Source organism: Larus michahellis, chromosome 9 (assembly GCF_964199755.1).
Source record: "Larus michahellis chromosome 9, bLarMic1.1, whole genome shotgun sequence".
NCBI lineage: Eukaryota > Metazoa > Chordata > Aves > Charadriiformes > Laridae > Larus > Larus michahellis.
This window is the reverse complement of record NC_133904.1, coordinates 10,822,566-10,846,322: the sequence shown is the minus strand read 5'-3', so window position 1 is coordinate 10,846,322 and position 23,757 is coordinate 10,822,566. Positions and strand designations below refer to the sequence as shown.

Sequence of the window (23,757 nt, the reverse complement as noted above, 5' to 3'; positions counted from 1 at the left end):
CTACCTTCTGACTATCTTTAGCAATTCGCCTGATGAAAAACCAAGATGCAAAAAGATATTAAGTGGTTCAGTAGTTAATGTTTTTTCCAGGGCTCCTTAACTGTATTATTGTTCTTACTGTAGTATTTTGCACTCTGGTGGAATACCCAAGTATGAAATTAATAAAGATCATATTTTATTACGTCCAAAATAAATTGTTATATTTAAATGACCTTCCTAGAAATTGGCGATATAAAAACTGTAAGGTAAGAAGGTGTTTATTTCAGAAAAAATAATTGCTGTATTTGCTTGAAGTATCCTGAACATTTGGCAGGATTTCATACTTATGCTAAGGGGATGTAAACCAGAAGCCGATAATTTAGCGTCTACTGTAAAAGGGTCCGGTTTAAAGTGGAAAGAAACATTCTTCAACTATTTTTTCGTTAAAACTAAGCTCAAATATTCTTCCTCTAAATGTTGTATGAGTAATTCAGGAGCCAGCGTATCACTGACCTTCAACCGATGTTACTTTTTGAATTTGACATTACTTTTTTTTTAATTTTGCAAATTTTTGAATTAAAAAATTTGTAATTTTTGAATTACCCAGGCCCCGAGATGTACATTAATACCATCGCTGAACAGAGCCCCCTCTGCAGGGTGTACCTGCGATGGGCCCACGTTTGCCGGTCCTGCCTCAAGGAGGATTTGTGGTTGGGCTGTGATAGAAATGGGAGACAGCACGTTAATGCTTTGTTGCTTGGACGCTTCTCTCGTCCTTTTGTGGCTATCCCTGCCGTGCACTGTGCATGCCCTCGTCTGAGACCCTGCTCTTGTTGGCGTGAAAGGCTCTGGTCTATTGATTTGACTGTTAACTCAGTTTGCTTGGGCAAATCACGGATTTCCTACATTTGAAATGGAAAGTAATAACTTTCTGCCTTTGTAAAATGCACTGAAGTAAGTGTGCTGTACATTTATATACGAAGAGGCCATTCAGGCAGCCAAAAGCTGTTTTGTATTGACATGTCCTATTCAGGGCTGGTTTGGTTTAAAACCAGGGCTGGTTAATTTTAAACTGAGGTTCTTACTGGAAGGAATGATCTTATATGGTAAGTTAGATGCAGACACTCTGTTATAACATACACATTATAGCTAATATATGTTTGCTCTTAACTGGTCTGTAATTGGTTAAGGGTTAGTGTTAAGTAGATGATTTATTTCCTGTAAGTCCTGCCACTTATTAAAGTTGTGACCTGCAGCAGGAAATGAGGTGTGGGCAAAATGAGACTGAACAGCTGCAGATTTTTGCAAGGGGGAAGTACTGCTTAGCAGATTCCTTATGTCAATTCAATGATTAGGAAATAAAACTGGGACAACAGAGTGTAAATATGTTCCTAATACACTACTGACATTTCAGTTGTTTTTGTTAATAGCAAATAATTTTCCAATAGCAAGAAAGATTTACAAGTCCATTCGTAGGTCCTAATAGTTGCGTAGCATAGCAAACCGACTCAGTATACTGTACTTAATAAAATAACATATGATTATTTTTAATAGAAAAATTGTGAAACCTGTTAAATATTTTCTTAGACACGTTTGACAGTTTTCAGTCTAGTTGTGTGATGTGCAAATTCCCTGATGCGAGATAACTTCTAACGCAGTTCTTTAATTTTCCTAGGGGAAGAAACCGTGATTGCTGTACCACATGGGAGTCGCAGTGTGAGAATTACCCTAAAAGGACCAGCACACCTTGGTATGACTGAGCTGTTTCATGTATTTATTCGTAGGCAGAAGATAAAAACAGGAGCTTGTATCTGAACTCATACAGACTTTGGGAATATGGGTACGATCATGACCTTGATTCCTCTTCCCATCTTTACTATCCAGCCTGGAGGTAGTCCTACAGAGCACTGGAAGTCCACTTGGTAAAAAGAAATAGTATACATACTGGTGGTTTCTAAATTTATTTAAACCAAGTAGTTCTTAGATAAGACGTCTAAAATACAGTACACCCTTAAACTACATGCAAAAGACTATGTCAAATTTACTTTCAAAGGGTTATCTGTGGGATCGATAGCACTTGTATAGCCCAGAGCCAGATTTCTGTTGAAGAGTCTGCGATAGTGTAAATGGTCCAGTTGAAGTTACACTCGGTCAGCAAGCAGAGTTACACCAAAAGTAATCTAGGTAGAAATGAGGTAAGGTAAACAAAATACATAAAAGAAACTACACAAGTCCTGTTTCCTTGTAATACTTTTGGTCATTACATACCATCTATGAGAAACAGCTTGCTATTCTGTTAGACGTTTGTTTCCTAATATTTTCTATATAAGGCTGACAGTAGTATCTGTGATAACTTCTTTACCCATAAGGCTGCTTTACACAAAGAACTAATAATTTCAATGATAAGTGCTGCTGCTGTAACAAACAAAGAAATAAACCATTCATTTAACATTTTGAACAATTTTTTGTTAGTAACAGTGGAAGACTTAGCCTGAATCATAGAGATAAAAAGGATGACTGCTGCTCTGAGATATGTAAAGAGAAGACAGAAATGCATTTGATTTGAAAATTGCTCACCTATTTGTTTGCTTTGAAGAACGTATTGTTATTTTCTTCTGAAGAAAAAGTTGGATAAGACTTCTACTACTTTAGAGTAGCTCCAGAATGACAATAGCTTCTAGATAGAACGCTGATATCAACCATGTACAAAGCAGAACTTATATCGAAATAAATAATATTCATGTAAAACTGTTGCAAGGGATGTATGGAGTGATCCTGATCAGTTAAGGTTAGGACTCTTGGTCTTTCTTAAGTAGTTCTGCAGAAGGAAGTTGTTGTTTCAGCTTCGTATGAGGAAAGAGTACTAGATTCAGTGGCTCCTGGGGGATTTCTGGAAAGCTCCTGAGGAATGCAGCAGCAACTCGGTAACTAAGTACAGAGCGCTCCTGGCTTCCTACCCAGGGTGGTTCCGTAAAGAAGCTGTGGCTTGGCATCACCTTTGTTAGCTAGCTGGACGAGAATTGTGAAATGTTCCTTTAACCACTTCCCCCAGCACATCTGTTTGCAAATCTGTGAGGATTTAGACATTTGTTACCTAAAATATTCAAAATGACAGAGGTGAAAAACAAGTGAGAGCTGTTGTGGGGAGGAGGATGGAAATTGCTTCTGGCTTCACAGCCAGATTTTCAAGAACCGATGTTCCAGGGGATGTGCTTTGGGACAATTTGCTTGTTCGCCTTTCTGACTGTGAATGTATGTTTGTGGGTGTTTGTCGCTTAACAGAAAATATCAAGTGATCTTTGGTCTGCAACTTCATTGACTTCTCTGTGGGTGTGCTGATATAATTAAAGGCAGAATTTAAAAAAATAATCACCTATAATTACAGGCCCCATTTGTCAGGGACTTTCTACCTGGCTTGTAAGGAGTGGAATTTAACAGGTGGAGCAGGGACTACTTATTGTAGAATTTTATACTGCCTCCTGTTGCCAGTATATATTTGCTCTTCAAGTAAAGTCAGCAGCAAGAGCGAACGCTTGAAGAGCACTACGGAGCATTCTGGCGCTTTTCCCTTTATCTTGTGTTCTTCTGCGCTTCGTGCCGGGCTTTGTGATCTGCCCTTGTTCCAGGGAAACACAGCTGCTGGATTAATCAAAAATGGAAATGCGGTTGGAGATGCAGCGCATAACAGATTTGAAACAAATAAATGCTCTGAACATTGTTTTACAATCAGCAGCTTAGTGTTTTAGGAAAGACTATATTTCTTTGTAGCTGTGGAGAATAAGCGTTTTGTTTGTTTGTATGGACAGTTTAAGACAAGCGACAGATTCTTCGGAAAGCAAAGGTGTTACTTTGGGTTTTTTACAAATAGGTCCCTCTTCTGTGTCTGCTTGGATTTTGTGAATGATTCGGTAGGAAATAACCAAATAATTAGTACAAAAATGGTTGTGAATAAAACGTTTCATTGTCTTGGTTTTGTTTTTTATTTGGACTATATTATGGCTTTTCTAGCAGTTGTTTTAAGAGCATTAGAATCAAAAGAAAGAGTGAAAGTTCCCTGAAATTAATCCTCCAGCAGAAGAAACAGGAAAACCAGAAGCTAATATTTTCACAAGTGGCTAATGCTAGATAACTGAGTTCATGAACTTAGGGAGGTTAAACTTTACTAAAAGGAACTGAATATTTTTTTTCCCCTTTGGTCAATTTCTCCTCCGCTTGCCGTGCTTTGCATTACTTGACAGCGCTAAGCTATACATCCATGCGCTGCTTTGTCTTTTGATAGATGCTAAGAGGAAGGCAATGTTGCTTGCGTTTTGAAAAGAAAGCGTGTTTTATTTTGGGCCCCTGTGTTGTGCTGTCTACAAATGAATCACGTGGAAAAGAAAGTGCTTTTGGGTAACAACATGATTTGCTCCTTCCTGCACTGGGAGTAGGAGCTATTTCCCGGGGAACTCTTCCATGCACCTTCCTACGCAGGGAGGTACCTGCAGCGGGTTCCCAATGCCACGTTGCCCTATTCCTGCCTGCCACTGAGAGTGTGGCAGGCTTTTGTGGTGGATCTTCCATCCACAGCTGAGCAAGACGTTTCCATGGGGAAAACAATCTTTTTACCAAGGTAAGGGAAGTAACACAGAGACAGTTGTAGGTCTTTGACACCAGTAATTATCTTGTTAGGCACAGAAAGAAAGAGGTGAGCACTCAGGAGGATTCCCTGTCCTTATGCCTCTGCACGTCAGGAGTCCTAAAGACCCTCCAAGGAAATGTTTCCCTAGCTTAGGATAGGGAAGCTTACTCCTGAAGTCAAACTTCCCACCTCTCCAGGATTACAGGACCCTGCAGAACGAATAAATGTTTGGTGAATTCTTTTCTAAACCTTGTCTGTAAGCCAGTTGGTGAAACCTTTGTTCCCAGGTACTGCTCTGAAATCAATAACATAGGGATTTTGCGGGGAACTGCTCCTGAATAAAAATGATTATGTTACGTATGTGTTGTATACACTAGGTGCTTGGTTTCACTCTGTTTTAGAAGCCTGTGATGACAAGCACTAGATACTACTGAGCAGGAATACATTGCATCAGAGGTTAACCACAGTGCCGTGGAACAGCTCTTCATCTCCCCCCGTGACACGTTTCTGGGAAAACCTGGGCAGCTGCTCTAAACTTCACGGACACGACCTCCAGAGATACAGACCATCACTCTGCAGCTGCACCCTGCAAATAAACACACGCTTTGGATTCAAATCTAGTGTAGCCCTAACATAAATGTATGTCAGCTCTCAGCAAGTTATCATGTTGGTTGCAGAATGATATTCTTGGTTTGTATTTAGAAAAACATAAAAAATATTTTTTTATTAAGAAAATTAGCATAAAGACTGTAAAGTAATGCAGCTCAGGTCACCAAATTAACATCTTTAACATCTTTTTGCGACAGCCAGATGTCTTGCTTTGCAATCTTAAATGTTAGTTTCAAAGGGGTCCTGTACTCCTGGGGACCCTACTGACTTTATGCGGAGTTGAGAGTACCTAAGATTTGCTGATTTGACTCTTATTCAACAAAATGACAGAATAACAGGCACCATGTGTTGATACTTACTGTTAAGCAGTGTAAGTTTGCGATCAAGGTTTGCAGAAGCTTAACCCAAGAATGCTGAGTTCTGGATGTAATGCAGTCAGGGAAGAAAACTTCCATAAAAGTGCCAAACAAAAATATGTTGTAATTGTCTAAACGCTCGTTGCTTTTTCTGTGATTTGTTTATATCTATTTGTTCCTAATGGAAAAGTGTTGGACAATGGGGCACTTTGATTCCCAGAGATTTATTTTTTCTCTTTAACAAAGCATATTTGAATCACCACTAGATTTCTACCCTGTGATCAACATAAAGTCATTTCTTAGAGACCTAGCCTTCCTTAAACTTCCTTCCAGCCGTGTATGTGATCTTTGTTATACCCGCGCATTTCTAATGCTTAGAAACTGGGGATAATGTCGGTACATTTTCAAGGAAGTTAATTTCTTCTGGAATTTCTTCACTGTCTTTGGTGGGGATCCTCCAGAATGCATTTGTAACTTAAAAGATCTTAAGGAAGAAAACAGCAGATGGACTACAGCATTCAGAGTATGTTTTCAGTGCAGGTAAAAACAGATGCTCTTAATCTAAATTATCTAGCCTGAATTAGGTAACTCTGTTTAAAGTACCAAAAAAGGTAAGGTAGTTGGAGAAAGAGCGTATTTATAGCTTGTCAAAAGGTTCCTTTTAGCTAGCCTTGAGCTCATCTGAGATTCATGCCTTTCTCGTGCAGTGCTCTGATAGATTGTAACCAGACCAGCGTATTTCAAGTCATGCATCTTGCTGTGCTTATACCCTGTATTATGCAGAGCCCAAAAGTCTACCTTCATTATGAATATCTTCCTTTAGCTTTGTCCACTTATAGTTCAGTCAGTGTGCTGGAAGTGACTCAATCCTTAAATATTTCGTCTGTCTTCTGGAGGTTGCGGGCTGTTAGTTTAATCTGTTTCCAAGGAGTGCAGAACATCTCAAAAAGGGGTTTTCATCAGCACCTGTTCTGAGAAAGGGACATCCCCCCGGCAGCGCTGCAGCTACCCGCCTCCTGGCCGTGCTTTTTGCTCACATGGGAAGTGTTCAAAGTTGAGTTAATGACCCCTGGAATGGGTAGAATGATACAGGTATCGAGGTGAGTGTTTGGTGAGTTTGACACCATTCAGCCTTCTCTGGAGACTGGTTGCTGAAATTGCCAGGCTTTTGAGTTGCGTGGAAGTACGAGTTATTTTTCTGTGTATTGATTCTATCTGTTTTGAGTTTCTTTCAGCTTGTCCTGCTGAATCTATTGCTTTATAACTATACAGAGCATTTGTTGTAGGAAGAACTGTCTCAGAAGTGCTTCTGGTACAAAAGAATAGTGTGTTCAAGCAGATATTCCTGTGCTAACATGTCATGCAACTACGTATCAGCCTATAATCTCACTAATATTCTCACAAATATCCTGTGTGGTTTTTTAACGCGCGTATACAGCTGCTACTTGCAAGGCAAAGTTGTAAACACTACTTTCGGACTTCCTTGAAAATAAAAAAATACCCTGTTTGAGTTTACTAATTGCATGTTTCTTCTTCAGTTATAGAGTCAAAGACGCTACAAGGAGACAAGGGAGAGCACAGTTTCAACGCTCCTGGAACATTTGTCATAGAAAATACAACTGTTGAATTTCAGAAGAGTACAGACAGGGAAATCATAAAGATTCAAGGACCTCTTGGAGCAGATTTCATTATCAAGGTGGGATGTGTGTATGTACAAATCTACAAAAATATTGCAAGTGTGTGCAACAGAGTAGGTGGCTGTCCATCAGGTTGTAGCAATACAATAAAATCTTTTAGTTAGCAAATAAGAAACCCTAATTACAGCCCAGGGATAATTTATACTAAGTATATCCTCACAAAGTAAAATGTTACGAGGTTAATGTCTTCGCTGTGGTGGAAAGTACCACAGGATCTTTAACAGTAAAAATGGCCAGGACTTTTGTTTTAAATATTACAGCAAGACTAACAGCGTGATCCTGTGCAGTGGGTTGGTGTTAATCCAATTGAAGACTGCCACCTACTGAATCTGAGCATTGCTTCCAGCAGCGCCCTGCAATCTCCCTTAGACATTCCTAATCCAGCTACTGACCATTTCTAATCCTTTTAAATTTCTCTTCTACCCAGACCACATACCGATGGCTTGAATCATATGTGCAAATATTTATATGTAGAGACATATCAATATTTGACTGCCAAAGGAAGATGGTCATAGAGTTTTCCATTGGAAACGACAGGTGTTGCAGTATTATCACACCACTTGGCTTTACCTGTTGTGTTGTAGAAATAGTCTTTCAGTAGTTTTTATTTAGTAGCAACTCCAATATCACATATGCAGTTAGATTTGCCTGAATATGAACCAGTGTGCTTAGATCAATTATAGGCTTTCCTCTCCATCAAATTTTAAAAATTTTGCTAAGAAAGTGATAAGACATAAGAATACAGTTAGGAACTTTGCCAATCAAGGATAGATAATCAAATAGTCACATTAGTAGCTTGAATAGTTTGAAAAACAAAGCAACGGGCAAGTGTTTGACTATTGGAAACTTAAATTTAATTGTCACTCTAGACTTCCTAGAGGTTTTACGCCTGCTATATATTACTCTCTGCACTGCTATGAATTACATTTTGAAATGACATGAACAGTGGAGTACAGTATACACATGTGTTGTAATGGAAATTTCTACAGACCAGGTACTCTGGATCAAAAGAGAGTGTGGTTCAGTTCTTTTTCTATCAGCCCATCAGTCATCAGTGGAGACAGACAGAGTTCTTCCCCTGCACGGTGACGTGTGGAGGAGGTAAGTAATGGCAATTCTTCAGGACCGTTTACAGCTGAAGATTAAAAGCGGCTGATTTACGACCTTCATTCTGCATTTTCATTGATAAAATGTTTGTGTTTCTTTGCACATTCAAAGTGGAAGACGACAGCTCATTGAGGATATTTTGAGAAAGTAAGCAAAGGAATACAATGAGATTTTAAAATAAGGATAATCGAGAGATGAAGGAAGAAGGTATTTCTGGCCACAGTAGTAGATATGATTTAGAACACGTAGTTTAGAAATTAGTTGCACAGAAAGCAGAATAAGTAAACAGGATTTAAAGAGCAGCTACTATCTATACCTTTGTCTGATCTGAGACAGTCAGTCCTGGTGGCAGTTAGCACAGCAGGTAATGTGCTGTCGTGTCTCCTCCTGGTTTAAACTTAGAGCAATGGGTAGATGAAGCGCGGCTCGGCTCTGTCACTGCTCATCCCGCCCAGCCCACTGCTTGTCATGTCTGGTCTGCAAAACACATGGCCTTGTGGTAGGAGGAGTGCTTGACCTTGTAAATAGCTATTTCAGTTCAGCCAGCATCACCCAGGTCACATGAAAACCAGACTGGGATACTAGTGATACTAGTGTAGTGATTTTCTTGGAGAGTATAAATATGGTTTCAGTAGTTCCTTGGGACATGAGTAAAAAGAGTTATACATGTTTAAAGCACAAGCAGAGTCTGGGGATCTTTTGATGGACCGTCCATTTTGGCACTTGCCCCTCACTTTAATCTGAAATGCAGACAATGTACCTATATAATATGTAATCCCGCAGGAAACTACTGTATCTTATGAGATACTTGGCCTCATGAAGCGTGATTCTTACTGGAACTGCGAGTGGCAATACATGTCCTCTGATGATTCCATTGCACTGCATTTCTGAATTTTTCCCTGACCTATCTGACAAGGGAAGAAGCGTAAAGCATCGCAGTTATTTTTGAGGACTGCGTGTAAACGCTGAGCAACTCAAGGGGCGCATTTACCTTCAAAGTTACTGGCTCAAATCCAGCCTTATTCAGACTGGTGTTATGGTTTGAAAATTATAGCTACGTGTCAGTGTCTTTGAAATTTGACAGTGTTTTCAGTGCCATACTTTGTAGCTGCGTGTCTATAACATGAAACTGGTGCCTTTATCAGCAGGGCTTGACACTCTTGATGGCAGTCCTGAGAGAGGCCAGTGACTGAAGCAGCTCAGAAACCAGGCTACTGCTTACCCATGGAAGTAGTAGCGTTAAGAATGGCATATTACTGAGGCATGCAGGGAGGGTGTATTGCAGCTGCCTGGCTTTAACCTGTTATCTTAAAGTGGATTTGGTATCCAGATTGTCTGTTTGGCATCTTTTGCTGGCAGTAAAAGAAACCACTCCTCACAACAGAGACTTGGAATCAGTGCACCACTATTCCTCGCTTGGATGCTTCTTCTACATTTAATTCTATGATCTCGATGTGTTGGAAGGGGGAGTGTGACGGGCATCTCGGAAAGAACAGTCAAGCTTGGATGAGCAAGAATGTTTATAAATTGTGTTTATCTTTTCTGCAAGTGGCATATCTTCTGAGTCTTTTCACTGCTTACAAGAACTGGAACATAGAGGCTTTGAGCACTGGAACTGCTTAATTCTTCTTTATGGTTATCACTCTCAAGCATGATGATGCTTTCAATCAGCCAAGAGACACACAAGTGAAGCCATTGCTACATGATACTTAGCATTTTCGGTAGACACCGGGACTTGTGCTGTTAGTTTATTGACTCTATTTGGATTTTAATTCTTGTGGTTTCAAACTTTTTTTTTTCTTTGCACATACCAGAACATCCTCCTCCTCTCCTGAGTTTAAGTCCAAGTCAGCTCTTCTGAATGAGTCTTTTTTTCTTAACCAAAAAAGCAACCTAGTGGTTTATAAACTCTGATCCCTTCTTGTAACCAGTCTCCACACAGATTTCTCTCTTTTTTTTTTTTTTCTTGGCCAAGTAGTTACTTCAAGTTTTTTTTTATTTGCTTTTCAACTAGGAATGTTCTTGAAACTATTTCTTGGTTTTCTACAGTTTAACTTAACAATGTTTTTGGATCTCATCTTCAATTCCTCCATCTTTCTCTTTTAAGCGTTTGGGGTTTTTTTAGCAGGCATGGCTGTGCAATGTAGTGCTCTAACATACATGGTAACTTCTCCTTGAGGGAGGGCAGTTATAAATTGTGGCACATGTAGTAGAACTGTATGACTTTGTAGGGTTGCCTCTGTGACAGGTGAGCTGCTCCAGTACATGTACTCCTGCAACACATAAAAATATGTGTGCTTTTACTCTTAGAATATTATTAGAATGAAGTGGCAGAGTCTCATCTAGTGTTAAGATAGGCTAACATAATTGTTATGCTGAATTGCCTTAAATGAAGATCTGGTCCTTCACGTTTCCTTGTTTAAAAGCAAACCAAAGAGGAGTAACTTAGGAAATTAATTCAACGGGTAGCGCATTGCTTGGGGGGGGAAATAGAGCTGCTTTAATTTATCTCCATTACCAAAATTTAACTTTGCTTCTGGATTAGGTTATCAGCTTAATTCAGCTGAATGCGTGGATATTCGTCTGAAGCGTGTTGTTCCTGACCACTATTGTCATTACTATCCAGAAAATAAGAAACCAAAGCCCAAGCTAAAAGAATGCAACATGGATCCCTGCCCTTCTAGGTTTGTATGACATCTGACAGATAAATTTAAGTGTGGTATAGTCGATTACTAAGGAACAAGCAATCGTATTTACTTAATTTCAGTTCTTTTTATCTTTAGGGCTCTTAATCTTGGTTGGTTACTGCATGTGTTAACGGCTGGTGTCTGGCGCCGCTGCCAATAGATTTGTGGCACTTCTTCAGTGTTGTAGAACAGGAGACACTGCTTTATACACAGATATTCTAAATATCAATTAGTCTGTTTAGGGGCTAATTCTACTTTATGTGTTTACTGGGCGGTACAGCGCCAGTACAAGGATTTTGTGAGGTTGTGTGAGGAGGACAGATTGTTTGCCTGCATTTGGATTTACTGATGCTGCCATTTGGGGTTCCTCATTAGGGAGAGAGTAGCTCCAGTCCCCAGCCAGCGTACAAGTTTTGCACATGGTTTAAGTTGGTTTATTCATCTGCCTACCGTAGAAGTTTCTTTTTTCACTTGTACTGTGGAGTTGACAATTATTAAAGTTTGTGGGGTTTGTTTGGTTTTTTTTACATGAAGAATTTTAAAAAAAAAAAATCATTCAAAGTAAATATACTCATGGTACAAATACCACAGAATATTATTGCCAAATTATAAATAATATAGTATACATAAATTGTATTGAATTGCACTACAGTATTTCAAACTAACTTTTGGATTGTCTGGTGAGGTTTCCTGGCTGTGCTAAAGGATCTTAAAATAACATCACAGTATCAAGTCCCAGAACCTCACATTAGCATGCCAGCTGGCCGAGCTAGAGTTATATGCAAGAAGAAAAGGAAACACTCTCAATGGATTTCATTTCCTATAGCTAAACTGTCCATTTCCTTTCATTCCTGTTGAACATAATCGTTGATAGTGACCTCTAACAGTTATAGATGTGCAGGCTTTCAGGTTTTTTCCTGGAGAGTTGATCACTGTATGGAGTGGTAAGACTTCAATAATGCTTGACGGCTATGGGTGCCAAATGTTGCAAAGCTGGAGTGGGAAAATTAGGAAAATAAAAGGTGTAATTAGCTTTTTCCTTGGAAATTTAGCTTAGACAGAAAAAGAGAAGTACTACTGGACGTAATACAATATTTCTTAGTATTGGAAGGCTTTATGCCTGCTCTACGCTGTGCAGTTCAAGTTAACAGCTTTAAAAGGATCTTAAGCATGCACCATTCCTAATCAATTAGATTAATCCTGTGACGCATTTATTTCACTGCCACTCATGTTCCTCAGCAGTATGTAACTATTTTCTTGCTAATAAAGTAGCACGGACCTAAAGGATCACTGATAATAAATTTCTCTGGTGAAGGCTTGCTCATGTCATTATTTTTTTTGATGGCATGAAGTGAAGAAACTGTATGGCGAATAGATCTCTATCCATGCCGAAGAGGTAAGATTGTAGGAGCCATTGTTTGCCACGAGGGTGATGTGTAATGAATGTAAGATTCACTCATGTCACGTTGGGAATTGCCTGCTTTAAGCACGGTCACAAAAAGTATGTACTTGATGCGCAGTCTCGGGTATGAGAAATAATGATGCAATATTTGTTTTGTTGACAGTGATGGATTTAAAGAAATCATGCCCTACGATCACTTCCAGCCACTTCCTCGGTATGTATACTCAGGATAGCGTATGTGTCGGCATTAGCACGATTTTCACTGCAAATATACTATTTGAGTACTAAGATCATGGAACATCTTCTGACTTTTTGCTGTACAGGAGAGCAAGTTTATAACAATCCTGTACAGATTTTGGAAGTGTGTGACTTATTTCAGTGTGCTCTGGGTGATTAGCTTAACACTAAGAGGTTCTTGGGCTCTTCTTGAAAATATCAATGTGGAAGACTTTAGAATAAAGTCCCCCTAAGCCTTCTCCTGCTGTAGTGCTGAGAATAGCATCTCCTTTAAAACACATGTATGAATTCTTGTCTTGAAAGGTTTTTATTTTGAAGATGTATGCGATGAATATATTCTTTTATAGAATATGTCTCCCTATGTTATAGGACTCCAGAAATTCTTTTTCCCTTGAGAGGTCTCGTTCTTCTGCTCTTCTTTAGACCTACACTCTATTTATTGACATCAGGGCTGACATGTCGCTTTAAAGATACTGAGTTGTATTGCCTAAAATTAAGTTATCAGAGCACAGTTTGTTGCCTTTGATTTTAGTTTATTTTTTTAACTTGCATCAATCTCAAGAATGTAAAACCTCTCTGGAAAGTTTCGATGTTAGGGCTAAAAAGCATCGAGCCAGATTTACTGTTAATGTAAAGAATTATAGTTGATGGAGTTAGATGCATATTTATCTGAGTTGAGCCTCTGCTTTATTATGTCATGAAATGAATAATGTGTATTTTTCCAAAGAAGTAAAGATATGAAGTAATAAGAATGAAATCGTAGACTTGCATGGCTCAGTGGAGCTACTGATTACAGCTGATATAAATGTCATAGTTTATTTCTGGAGCAATTTACGCTTGTTGTGGATCCACTGTCCTGTGCTGTACTTTGGCTGCCATACATAGATTGAGATTTTTTTTCCTCTACAGCTTTATCCTGTAAAGTTCCATAATTACATTCTGGTTCCCTCCCCTTCCATTTCTTCTGCCAATTCCTTTGTATTTCAGATCTCCTCTGGAACTCAGCACAATTTATTTACATGAGTATTTCATCTTCTGAACTGCTCAGGGCTTGGAGACCAGTTGGAAGAGAAATTTAATCCCCCTTTCTGTGCTTTACTGTGCTCAGCATGTTTGCATGACACTGTGGTGAGATAGATTATATCTGTGATCAAGCTGTGGGCAGGTTCTCTTATTTCAAACACTTGAGAACTACAGGCAAAGGCCCACCTCATTTCAGCACCTCAGTGTGTCCTGTCAGAAAGTATCGTGGTCTTCCTGGGTGATGCTCTGGACTAACTGTAAGACAGCAGAGAGCCAAACAGGGCTCGGAGTTGGTGCCGGCAGGAAGGAGGGAGAGGAAACAGGCTGTGTTCCACTGGGAGGCTGCATAAGGAAACACGACGGAGGTGTAAAAGCACCTTTTCTTGCTGGGATTTCTGAAAGGAAGGAGCAGCTGAAACAGCCAGTTTGTGTACCTGCGTCATGAGGTGAATCTGGTCCAGTGCAGATGCAAGTCTTGTATCAGTGTAGCAGGATGTATTTTCTCTGTGCTGGCGCCTGTCAGGTAACTGCAACGCGTTCGTCTGCGCCAGTCCTGCTGGGCCTTCTTCCACCTTTCCTTTTTGCTTTTTCCTTTCTTACCTGTTTCTCACATGCTAACCCAAGCCTGTTCTCGCAAAGCAGGTAGGAAACCTAAGCGCTGTAGATGTGCTTGAGCGAAGCCGCACAGGCTCCTTCACCTTGCCCAGCAGTCGTACCTCACACCTCCAGCATAACACGAGGGCCATGTGGAGGGCTGCTTTGCCGTCCTGTGGCATTTACCACTACTTTCCCATTCACACGAGGAAGTTGTGGGAAAGTCATGGTGCGCACCGCAAGATCTTGAAAGAGTTCTCCTGTGGCTAGAGTTGTAAATGCCCCGCTGAAATATTTTTACAGATGGAGAATTCTTTTGAAATAAATAGAAAAATTTCCCAGGATGAAAATTTTCTTTTAAAGCTTTTGGAATGCCTCCATTTATTTCAGACTTGTTGGACTGTTGAGGATCCCTTGACAGCTGTGGGTTCTGGAAAGTATCTCCTTGACTGCTTGCCCAAGACCCCCCTTTTCCCCAGTAGCCATGGACCTCACTCCATCTTGAAAATGCTTAGGGGAGTATGGGATCTGGAGTGTGTTCGAAACTGATGAGATAAAGAAAAACAACTATAAAACTTTATGCTATAAACACTTGTGAGGCTAGTATTACATATAGCACAGTGAGCCTTATAGATATAAATCTGTGAGCTGCTAATTTATTGAACAGTTAATTGCTCTTTAGTTCCTGACATGTTTTAAAGAAAATGAGTTAATGCCGGCTGTTCGTTTGAGTCAAAAAAAAAGTGTAACTGTCATTCTTCAAGTGTATTTTGCACTTTTGATATGATATCAGTATCTGGGCATATGGCTTTATTCTGAATTCCTTTGTGTATATATCCTATGGTTAACATTCCATGGATTGCTGTATGTTTCATCCTCATTCTTCTATTGAGCTTAAGCATGATTAATATGTTTTTGTAGGCAGTTTAATGAATTGCTTAAAATAGGAAGTGTCCTTGGTTTACCTGCTGTATCATAGAAAAAGTGGGTAGTAATTACTCAGATTTACCTTTGATTTATAGGCTTTTACTTCACCTACTCTGAGATTATGGCTTCCTTTATGATAGCTAAGTTACTCTTGATGAATTGATTTTGGTGGGATATTGTAGTACTTGACGAGTCCGTTGTTCGTAATGGGTGTAATTTTTTTCGTGACCTTTCTGAGTCCCCGCAGTTGTAATAGGAATAATTTTTAAACTAACAAGACATTGATGGACCACAAGATGTACTGAAGAACTCAATCATTTCCCGGGGCTTAGCTGTGATTTGGGTTGGAAAAGAAAGCTTAGCTTTGATTTGGGTGGAAAGAAAGCAAGAGATAGGTGAAGGGTGAGGAAAAATTGTGCGGGGCTTAGTGGAACCTGTAGACGAATGAAAGAAGCCTGTTCTCTCTAAACATGGGAGGGGAGGAGCAGCACGTTATTAAAGTTAGTTTTTGTTGAGAAGTGATTGCTCAAATGTACATTTATGCTAAGACCAAGAGATAAATGAAACAGCTTGAAACCTGAAATCCTCCCTGTAATTCCTACCTCAGATGGCGCAGCAATTTCCTTATTTATTGTAGTTAGGTCCAAGATCATGGATAAATGGCCATTTCGAAGACATTCCCTCCCAGCAGGTTGTTTGTCATCCCTGTGTTGGAGGCTACTACCCTGCGGCTCTGCTGCTTGACAGGGCTGCGTGAGTTTTCCTTAATCTGTGCATCTCCCCGCTTCAGGAGAAATCAGCTAGGTTAGCCGAAGCAGCAGAAATAGATGAGCAGCTGCCTTTTGCTTGAAGCAAGTTGGAAAGTGTGAACACAGACTCATTCGACGGCATTTTAATGAGGGTGGAAAACTCTTGCAGAACGGCAGTGATGATCAGCCAAATGGTACCTGTCGCAATTTAATTTGTTCACAGTCCTTATGGATGAACACAGTTTGAAATGAAATGGCTGGGATTACCCAAAGCAAGTATTAGAGTTCCCATAAAAAGTCTTTCATGAACAGATTTTATTTTAAGCGTAGTCTGCATGATGTGGGCAGTGGTGAGGAACTGTGGGTAATAACACCCTCGGTCAGAACAGACAGATCTGTCTTTGTCTTTGGACTTCACATAATGCCAAGTACGTATGTTTCTTGGTCTCTGACAATGGTAGTAAGACTATATGTGACCATGTAAATTAACTGTGAAAAATAGTCTATTTAGATGATTTAGGCTATTTGCAAGTGAAATCATGCCAGTTACCGAGCTCAGTATATTTAGGGTCTTTAACTCATGTATGAGAATAAGATTTTCAGTTATTCTGGGAAACGTACTTAAATTTATCTTTCTATTTTTCTTTTGATTTTGCACATGAATTTAAGCCTGGGATAATGCAAGGTAGCTCTGTAGTTCAATGTATTTATATTCAATGCGTGGTAAGAATCCAGCAACCAAACCATATCTGGGTTTTAATGACACTGAGATTGGATTCAGTATTTTGCACTTCTAATAGAAGTTAGTGGAATTCAAAATAGCCTCATTTTTAATATATGCGAGTTCTTTTTCCAGGTGGGAACATAACCCTTGGACTGCGTGTTCAGTTTCCTGTGGAGGTGGTATTCAGAGGAGAAGTTTTGTGTGTGTAGAGGAGACCATTCATGGAGAGATACTGCAAGTGGAAGAATGGAAATGCATGTATGCCCCTAAACCCAAAGTCATTCAAACCTGCAACCTGTTTGATTGTCCTAAATGGGTGGCGATGGAATGGTCACAAGTAAGTTGAAAAGTAATTTGGACCTTTATTCTTGTTTTCTAAGGAGAGGATCCAGTCTTGTGGTACCATCTATTTGAGAGCGCAGGGCTATTAGAAAAACATAGCCCTGCAAGCATAATTCATAGTACTTACTAGAAGAACGTTGCGCTAGGTAATTTGGCTTGATAATCAAAATGCTAGCATGTCTGTGTGGAGAAAAATGCATGTAGAATTATTTATGCCTGTTGAATTCCTGCTTTACACGGAGGAGAAATTAGAGCCAGAGGTCAGGCCCCTTTGCAATCAGGTCGTTTGTCTCTCAGTTCTTGATAAATGTAATATTTCACTGCATGTAATAGCTAAAGGCATGTCTGCCTAGGGGCTGACGTGTCTGTAAGGGTGATTTTCCAGCATTCTTACCTTTCATTCTAGTAACGAGAACATAAAGCCAACTTATCTTGGCTGTAGTTATCTGATACAGTCAGATAGCTCAACACTTCTATAATTCCTTAGTTCATCCAAATGACATCACTGACATATAGTGAAGAAACTGTTCTTGCGGCACGTCTGACCCAGCTTTAACTGAAAATGACCACTATGAGAGACCGTATTCTCAGTACGTAGCCACCTCTGCTTCAGACTGTTGCCAATCAGATAAGCTTTACAGAACCCCGAGAAATCACTTGCGTTCCCAAACTTAGACATTTTTTCCAGCATCAACCTTTTCTTTATTCACCTAGCAATGCAGGGACGGATTCATAGGTCTCTGATACCCGATTGATTGTGGAAAAACTTTAGTGAACACATCATCAATACTTCTAACTTGCTTTTTAGTGGTATAAAGTATAATAAAAAAGACACAGCGTGAGACGGTTGCATTGTCTCCTGCAGTGCACAGTGACCTGTGGCCGAGGCTTGCGTTACCGGGTAGTGCTGTGTATCGACCACCGCGGGCAGCACGTCGGGGGCTGTAATCCACAACTTAAACTACACATAAAAGAGGAGTGCATCGTGCCAATACCATGTTACAAGCCAAAAGGTAACTGGAATTTTGTCTGGGTCTGTTATTGTTTTACATTTTTGTTAAGAGAATTAAAAGCCCCTGGTAACCTTTTTCAGAAATGCCAGAAGCTGGAATTTACTAGGACTTATTTCAGCCTTGGCAGAAACAAGCGTTTTAATTATTGGTGCTAGGAAAAGTGCCCTGCTGGTATTTTTTACTGATAATGTGGCCAGACTGTCATGAGGTGAACATGCTAACTAAATCTATGCAGCCTGGTCAAATTGGGAAAACCAGAATTAATGAGTTCAACACGGGGAGGAGGAGTTGTTCAATAATAGTTGAAATGGGAACGATACTCCATGTGTATCACCTGGGACCTTTTTCATTTGCATCTCATTAAATGTGTCAGCATTCTCAGTGGGCCTCATCAGTTCATTATGTTATAATCAAACTGGTTTCCTCCTCTCTTCTCCGTTTCTGCATATTTAAAAGGTCCGTAACAATCGTGTAAATTGACAAATATTCTTTAAAAGAGCTGGTAAGGTTTCAAACAGCAGGTGAAAAGAAAAAGCCAAGATCAGAGGGAAAACTAGTATATCTTGTCCCTTGCTCACTTCTGTCCCTCTGGGCCCAGAAAATTTTCGTAGGTACTACTCTCATTCTTTCAGTTTTCATTTGAAAGGCTGTATTTCAGACCTTCACAACTCACCATAAAGATTTACATAGACAAAGAGAAAGCTCTCTGTGTAGACAACTTTATGTTTCTCTTCAGGATGTTTTCAGACTCCAGAGAATTCCTCAAGCAGAAAACTATTCAGGGTTAAACCATGAGGTAGAAACTAGAACTGAAATTTTAAGAACCTTCTTGTGGGGTTTTACTTCAGTTTGGAGGCACGGATCCTCAATTGGCTTACAGTGCTCTGAGAAAAAGCATCACAGAAGTGCAGGATGTGTAGACAGATAAAAGAAGCTAGTGCTGTTTTTTAAATTAATTTCTAATTTGGGGAAGGCTAGCTAACTCGGGAAAAAAAAATAAAAAACCCAAACCAATTTATCTGAAAATTTTCTAATGAAGCCAGTACATCTGGAGAGCGATGTACGTTTGCTATGCTCTAGCTTCCTTTTCAGCTATAAATTTAAGTTATGATGATAATCCATTACTAAGATATAAGCTACAATCTACTAGAAACTGCCTGCATTTGGGGAAGATGTGGGAAGGAAGTAAAAGATTAAACAGGAATGGAAATTGGATTACTGGTATTCTTTCAGTAAAAAGGGTGTCAGAATGGGGCTCAAACACCGTGGAGAAGTTTTCTAGTAAATTATGTTTTATTATCCGGTATATCTTTATTCAAAAGCATTAAATCAGTAGACAATGTAAGGTGTGAAGTGCTGAGGTGAATAATGCTAACATCTACGTATTGCTTTGATTTTGGAGGAGTTACTGAATGTTGGGGTTTTTTTTTTCTCTACCAGAAAAAAACCCGGTGGAAGCAAAATTGCCGTGGTTTAAACAGGCACATGAAATGGAAGAGACCAGAACAGTCTCGGAGGAGCCAACGTAAGTACATTGTCTGTTACAGTGAAGAAACATTTCCGGCATATTTTGCAAATCATGTAGAATGACTGCTGCTACGCAGTTTGCTTTGACAGTTGGCCTCCTTGGGAGATGAGTTGTGTTGTGAGCTGTTCCTAATTTTACATCTCAATAGCTTTGCTTCTGGAGCTCCTGTTCTGGATGACACAGAGCCACTCTATTATAGTGTCCCTATATCATTCAAGCAATGCAAAGAGATCTTAATTTACCCTAATCAAGCCCCACTTAATGCACGCGGAAGCATTTCAGCAGATGTAAATGAAATTCAGTTTTATCCCAGTCATTGCTGTTACCTCAAGAATGTAGTGGTTGTATTAAAAATTAAGAGGTATTTTGTAGGGTTGCCAGGATTTCCTTGGGGGGCGAGACCAATGTTTAAAGCAAGTGAGAAAAACCTGCTGATCTCTGAGCTTAGCTGAATCTATGGGGATAAGTTGTGATATTTTACACATGTATGTGTGTGAAATAACATCTGGATTTTGTGAGTCTCCTTAAGAGCTGATGAGGGTAAGCCTCGTGACATTTTAAGTCCTGGGGATGGAAGCATAACTTAAATCCAGCTGCACTTGTTCCTGTCCCTTGTACGTTAGGGCATCTACACAATTGCATGTATCCCCTGTGTACGTTTCAGGCATATATGTATCTAATATATTCAATATATAGTATATAACTTTCTAGAAAGTAGTAACTTTCTGTAAGGTTTCCATGAGAGATTTTGAACAGTATCGTGTCATGCTTAGCCAAACTCTGCACTCATTTGTAGTAATGTTAGTTTAAAATAATTTAGATGAGCTTACTGAAGTCACTTTGGATTTATATTGCCATGAGAACAGAGCGTGCCCCATAACTTCTTATTTTTCTTTCTCCGTCTCGCTATTCCCGATTTTTGGCACACAGGCACCAACAGGTGTGATCATGAGCAATAAAATCTTTACACCTGCACTGACTCACAGAAGAAACCCCTTGCCAAACAGGTGTTTGCATAGTTATGGTGACTCCACTTTAAGCTTTTCACTGCTCTAGCCTCTCAAGTCAAGTGTCAACCTACTGTGAACAGTTATTTCACTCTCAAATTGGTGGCCCTGTATTCAGGCAGAGTAGTAGCAAAGTTATAAAAATAAAGTGTGATTGTCGAAGGGGGTGATGCAATCAAACGTGCCTGTTGAATTCCAGCGTATCAGAATGAAGGTATATGAGGCCACCTCTAAAGAGGATTCAGTGTGAAGCTGTAAAGAAAACGATCTCTAGCATTACAAAATCATGCTGTGGCGACCCTGAGCTAACGTAGTCTTTAGGTTTTTAGGATTCTTCAGCAGCAGTCTGACAGAACAAGCAGGGAGGACTGGCAGGAGCACAGCATGCTGGTTCAGAGCATAGTTAGAATATAATAGAGCTGAGCCAGAAACTTTGTAATGGCTTCCCTTGTACCTTGTCCTTACAAAGAAAGCAGTTATTCATGCCTTCCTAGACATGACCAATGTATTCCGCTGCAGCCTCACAGTGTGAGTGCAGCCATGGGTTTGAGTTCTCAGTGCGTGTCCTGTCACAGCTGGGAGTTTTGCAGTTTCCCGGGTTTGTTTTTTTTCCTTCTTCACTTACTCTGGACACCTAGACTTTCTTCACCTTTCATTCATGATCCTAATCCTTTCCTGAGACTTTCCTTCACGTTTTCCAGAAGCATCTTCACCTACGTCTAAAAGCTTTCTCCAGACACTTCTTGCTGCTGCCTCCTCTCCGCCATCCTTCCCTTTCTGGAGCAGTTGCAGAGGTGCTGGTCTGGGTACTCCGGGCTCTCCTGGGACCCAGCTGCAATGCTGCAGCCACATTCCCTGTTAGTTTCTTTTTGCATGTCTTCTGCTGCCTCCTGCTCTTACTTTATTCTTCTTAGGAAGCTGGCAGGTAAGGAGATATGAGAAATAACTGATCCCTGCCTCCATCCCTTTTAGCAGATTGCCTGTTAGTCATGTGGACAGTGGTTTGCAAACAGAGCGATTTCTCACTAGATGCTTCAAATCTCATGCCCTAACTGCTCCTGTCTTTTAGCTGGAATGAGATCTTTGGGTCAGGGTTTAGGATTTACAAAGAAACCCTAGCAATATGTTGTTACTTCTCCCAGAGTAAATTATAACAAGATTTCCTTCTGGTTTGGATCTGTTTAACTTTGTTTTCTGTAGTTTACCCGTGGCAGAGTGATAACTCATAGCCTACCTCTGCCTAGCAGGAGGCTTATGATTTCCTTGGTAAAACGCCATCACTTTTAATTTTAGTTATTCTCTTGTCATCCAAACTTAAACCACAATATGAAGTCTCAACTTCTAGTCCATCCTTTTATTACAACTGTCTTTCTATGCTTTCGTGTGATATTTTAGTTGATAATGAATAAGAGAATAAATGCAGCTGCGTTTTAGAACCCACAAATGATGGATATGCCAAAAGTAGCTTGTGGAAGATAAATACTTCTGCCGCTGTGGTCTACCACGGCTGGTGTCCTCCGTTTACATAGAGGGGGAACGTTCAAAAGCTGCTTTTTTTATTATTAGCAAAATAAAAAATGACTGCCCTTAAAGTGAGGCCAAGAAAAATGTAGGTCTGACCTTTTTAGTTTTCAGTTGTGGAATGTGATGACAGTTGATACCAATCATTATTTTAAACGTTCTTCCCTTGAGCCTTCTTAGTTACGGTGGGATTCGCAGAGAAGCTCCAGCAAGGTTTTTGCATCCTTTTTATTAATAATAGTACGTTAAAGAAATAGACACCTCAACTGCCTTCCCCTGTCATGGCTTAAGACAAAACTAAAATGCTTTCAAAGGCTGATATGTTTTTTCAGCAACCTGAGCTAAAAAGTAATCACTAGGATTGTGGAGTTGCACTCGCCAAATGTGAAATGCGGTGTCTCTCATAAAGGTCGCTGCTCTTTGCGTTTGAGTCATTTTCACAGAAATGTCGCCATCCTGACTTCGGTGGTGGACAATTACACTTCTTTCACAGCTGCTTCTCTGAAAGTGGGCTGGTGATTTTGTCCAATGCTTTACACTCGAGGTCGATAAAGCCTGGCAGTGCAGCTCTGCTTAGAGCAGGCAAGGGTGGTGGTCAGGCAGGGGTAGGGTGCCAGCATCGTGGAAGTTCTGCCCCAGTCAGCAGCCAACATTTTAGATGCTTCTGCAAACTTTTATCCAGGCCCCTTGGCGCGGTGGGGTTGGACTGGAAATATCACAAGAGCAGCCTTTTTTTTTCTTTTTCTTTTTTTTTTTTTTTTTTCAGGATTTAGGCATTTCCTGTCTTAACTGAAAGCAAGAACTGCAGGCATGAGGAAAATAAAAAAAATAACACTGAGACACCATGTTTTCCAAGTCTTTATAAAGCTGCAGAAGCCTGCACGAAGTTAAGTTTTCAGTACAGATTTGATTTTGCTGGGTTGGGCTGTTCCTTCCAGTTTTATCATCAGAAGTTTAGGTCACCGCTTCATTTTCCAGGTCGTCCTACGCTGGCTTTTTCAGCGTGTGCCAAGTAAATGCACATTTCCATTAGCGTTAGACTGATAACACTGCAGCGTGGATACTCTCCACTGCCTCTGCAGCGCGTACATCATTTATACCTGTGCAGATGAGTATAGGCGCATTTGATTTCTACATTGCACTGGGAAGAATGACTGTATTGAAAGGCTGATTGTGAAAAGTTGTGCCTGCTTGGATTTGCATTTTTACATTCTTTTCCTTTTTTTTTTAAACATAAGTCTCATCTACAAACATAGTTAAAGATCTCAGAAAATTTTCAGAGTTACCACCATCCTATCCGCTCCATTATAAATTCCTGATGATCTGCAAGGCTTTGATGCTTCTTAATCCTGACCTGAGATGACTCTGAGTGTATGCCCATCAAAGGCAGAGTGAAGTATTTTGTCCAAAGCATTGCCACCTCTGAGCTGTGAATGCCACCGAGTGAAAAAATATAACACTTCAGAGGTCCACGCAGTTTGCTTTAATGATCTGTCACAGGCTTTGATTGTGCATATGTTAAAAATAAAAATTAAGAAATTTAAAATTTAAAAAATAAAAATTCAAAATTCAGATAGAATGCCAGCCTCCGCAGCTCTGTCGCTCTCCAGCTGGTTCCTTGCTCTAATTTTGTA

The 23,757-nt window shown here is 40.0% G+C and overlaps 1 protein-coding gene across 8 annotated transcripts in view; it reads left to right on the top strand.

The window, feature by feature from the left end:
• The window catches only part of ADAMTSL3 (ADAMTS like 3), a 199,159-nt gene that overhangs the window by 128,141 nt on the left and 47,261 nt on the right, over positions 1 to 23,757 (top strand). For all 8 annotated transcript variants that reach the window (XM_074600807.1, XM_074600805.1, XM_074600804.1 and 5 more), the window contains 8 exons: positions 1,655 to 1,729; positions 7,104 to 7,261; positions 8,252 to 8,363; positions 10,915 to 11,053; positions 12,622 to 12,672; positions 16,845 to 17,049; positions 17,920 to 18,067; positions 19,508 to 19,592. In XM_074600807.1, coding sequence (XP_074456908.1) covers positions 1,655 to 1,729; positions 7,104 to 7,261; positions 8,252 to 8,363; positions 10,915 to 11,053; positions 12,622 to 12,672; positions 16,845 to 17,049; positions 17,920 to 18,067; positions 19,508 to 19,592 — 973 coding nt within the window. The remainder of the gene's footprint in view (positions 1 to 1,654; positions 1,730 to 7,103; positions 7,262 to 8,251; positions 8,364 to 10,914; positions 11,054 to 12,621; positions 12,673 to 16,844; positions 17,050 to 17,919; positions 18,068 to 19,507; positions 19,593 to 23,757) is intronic.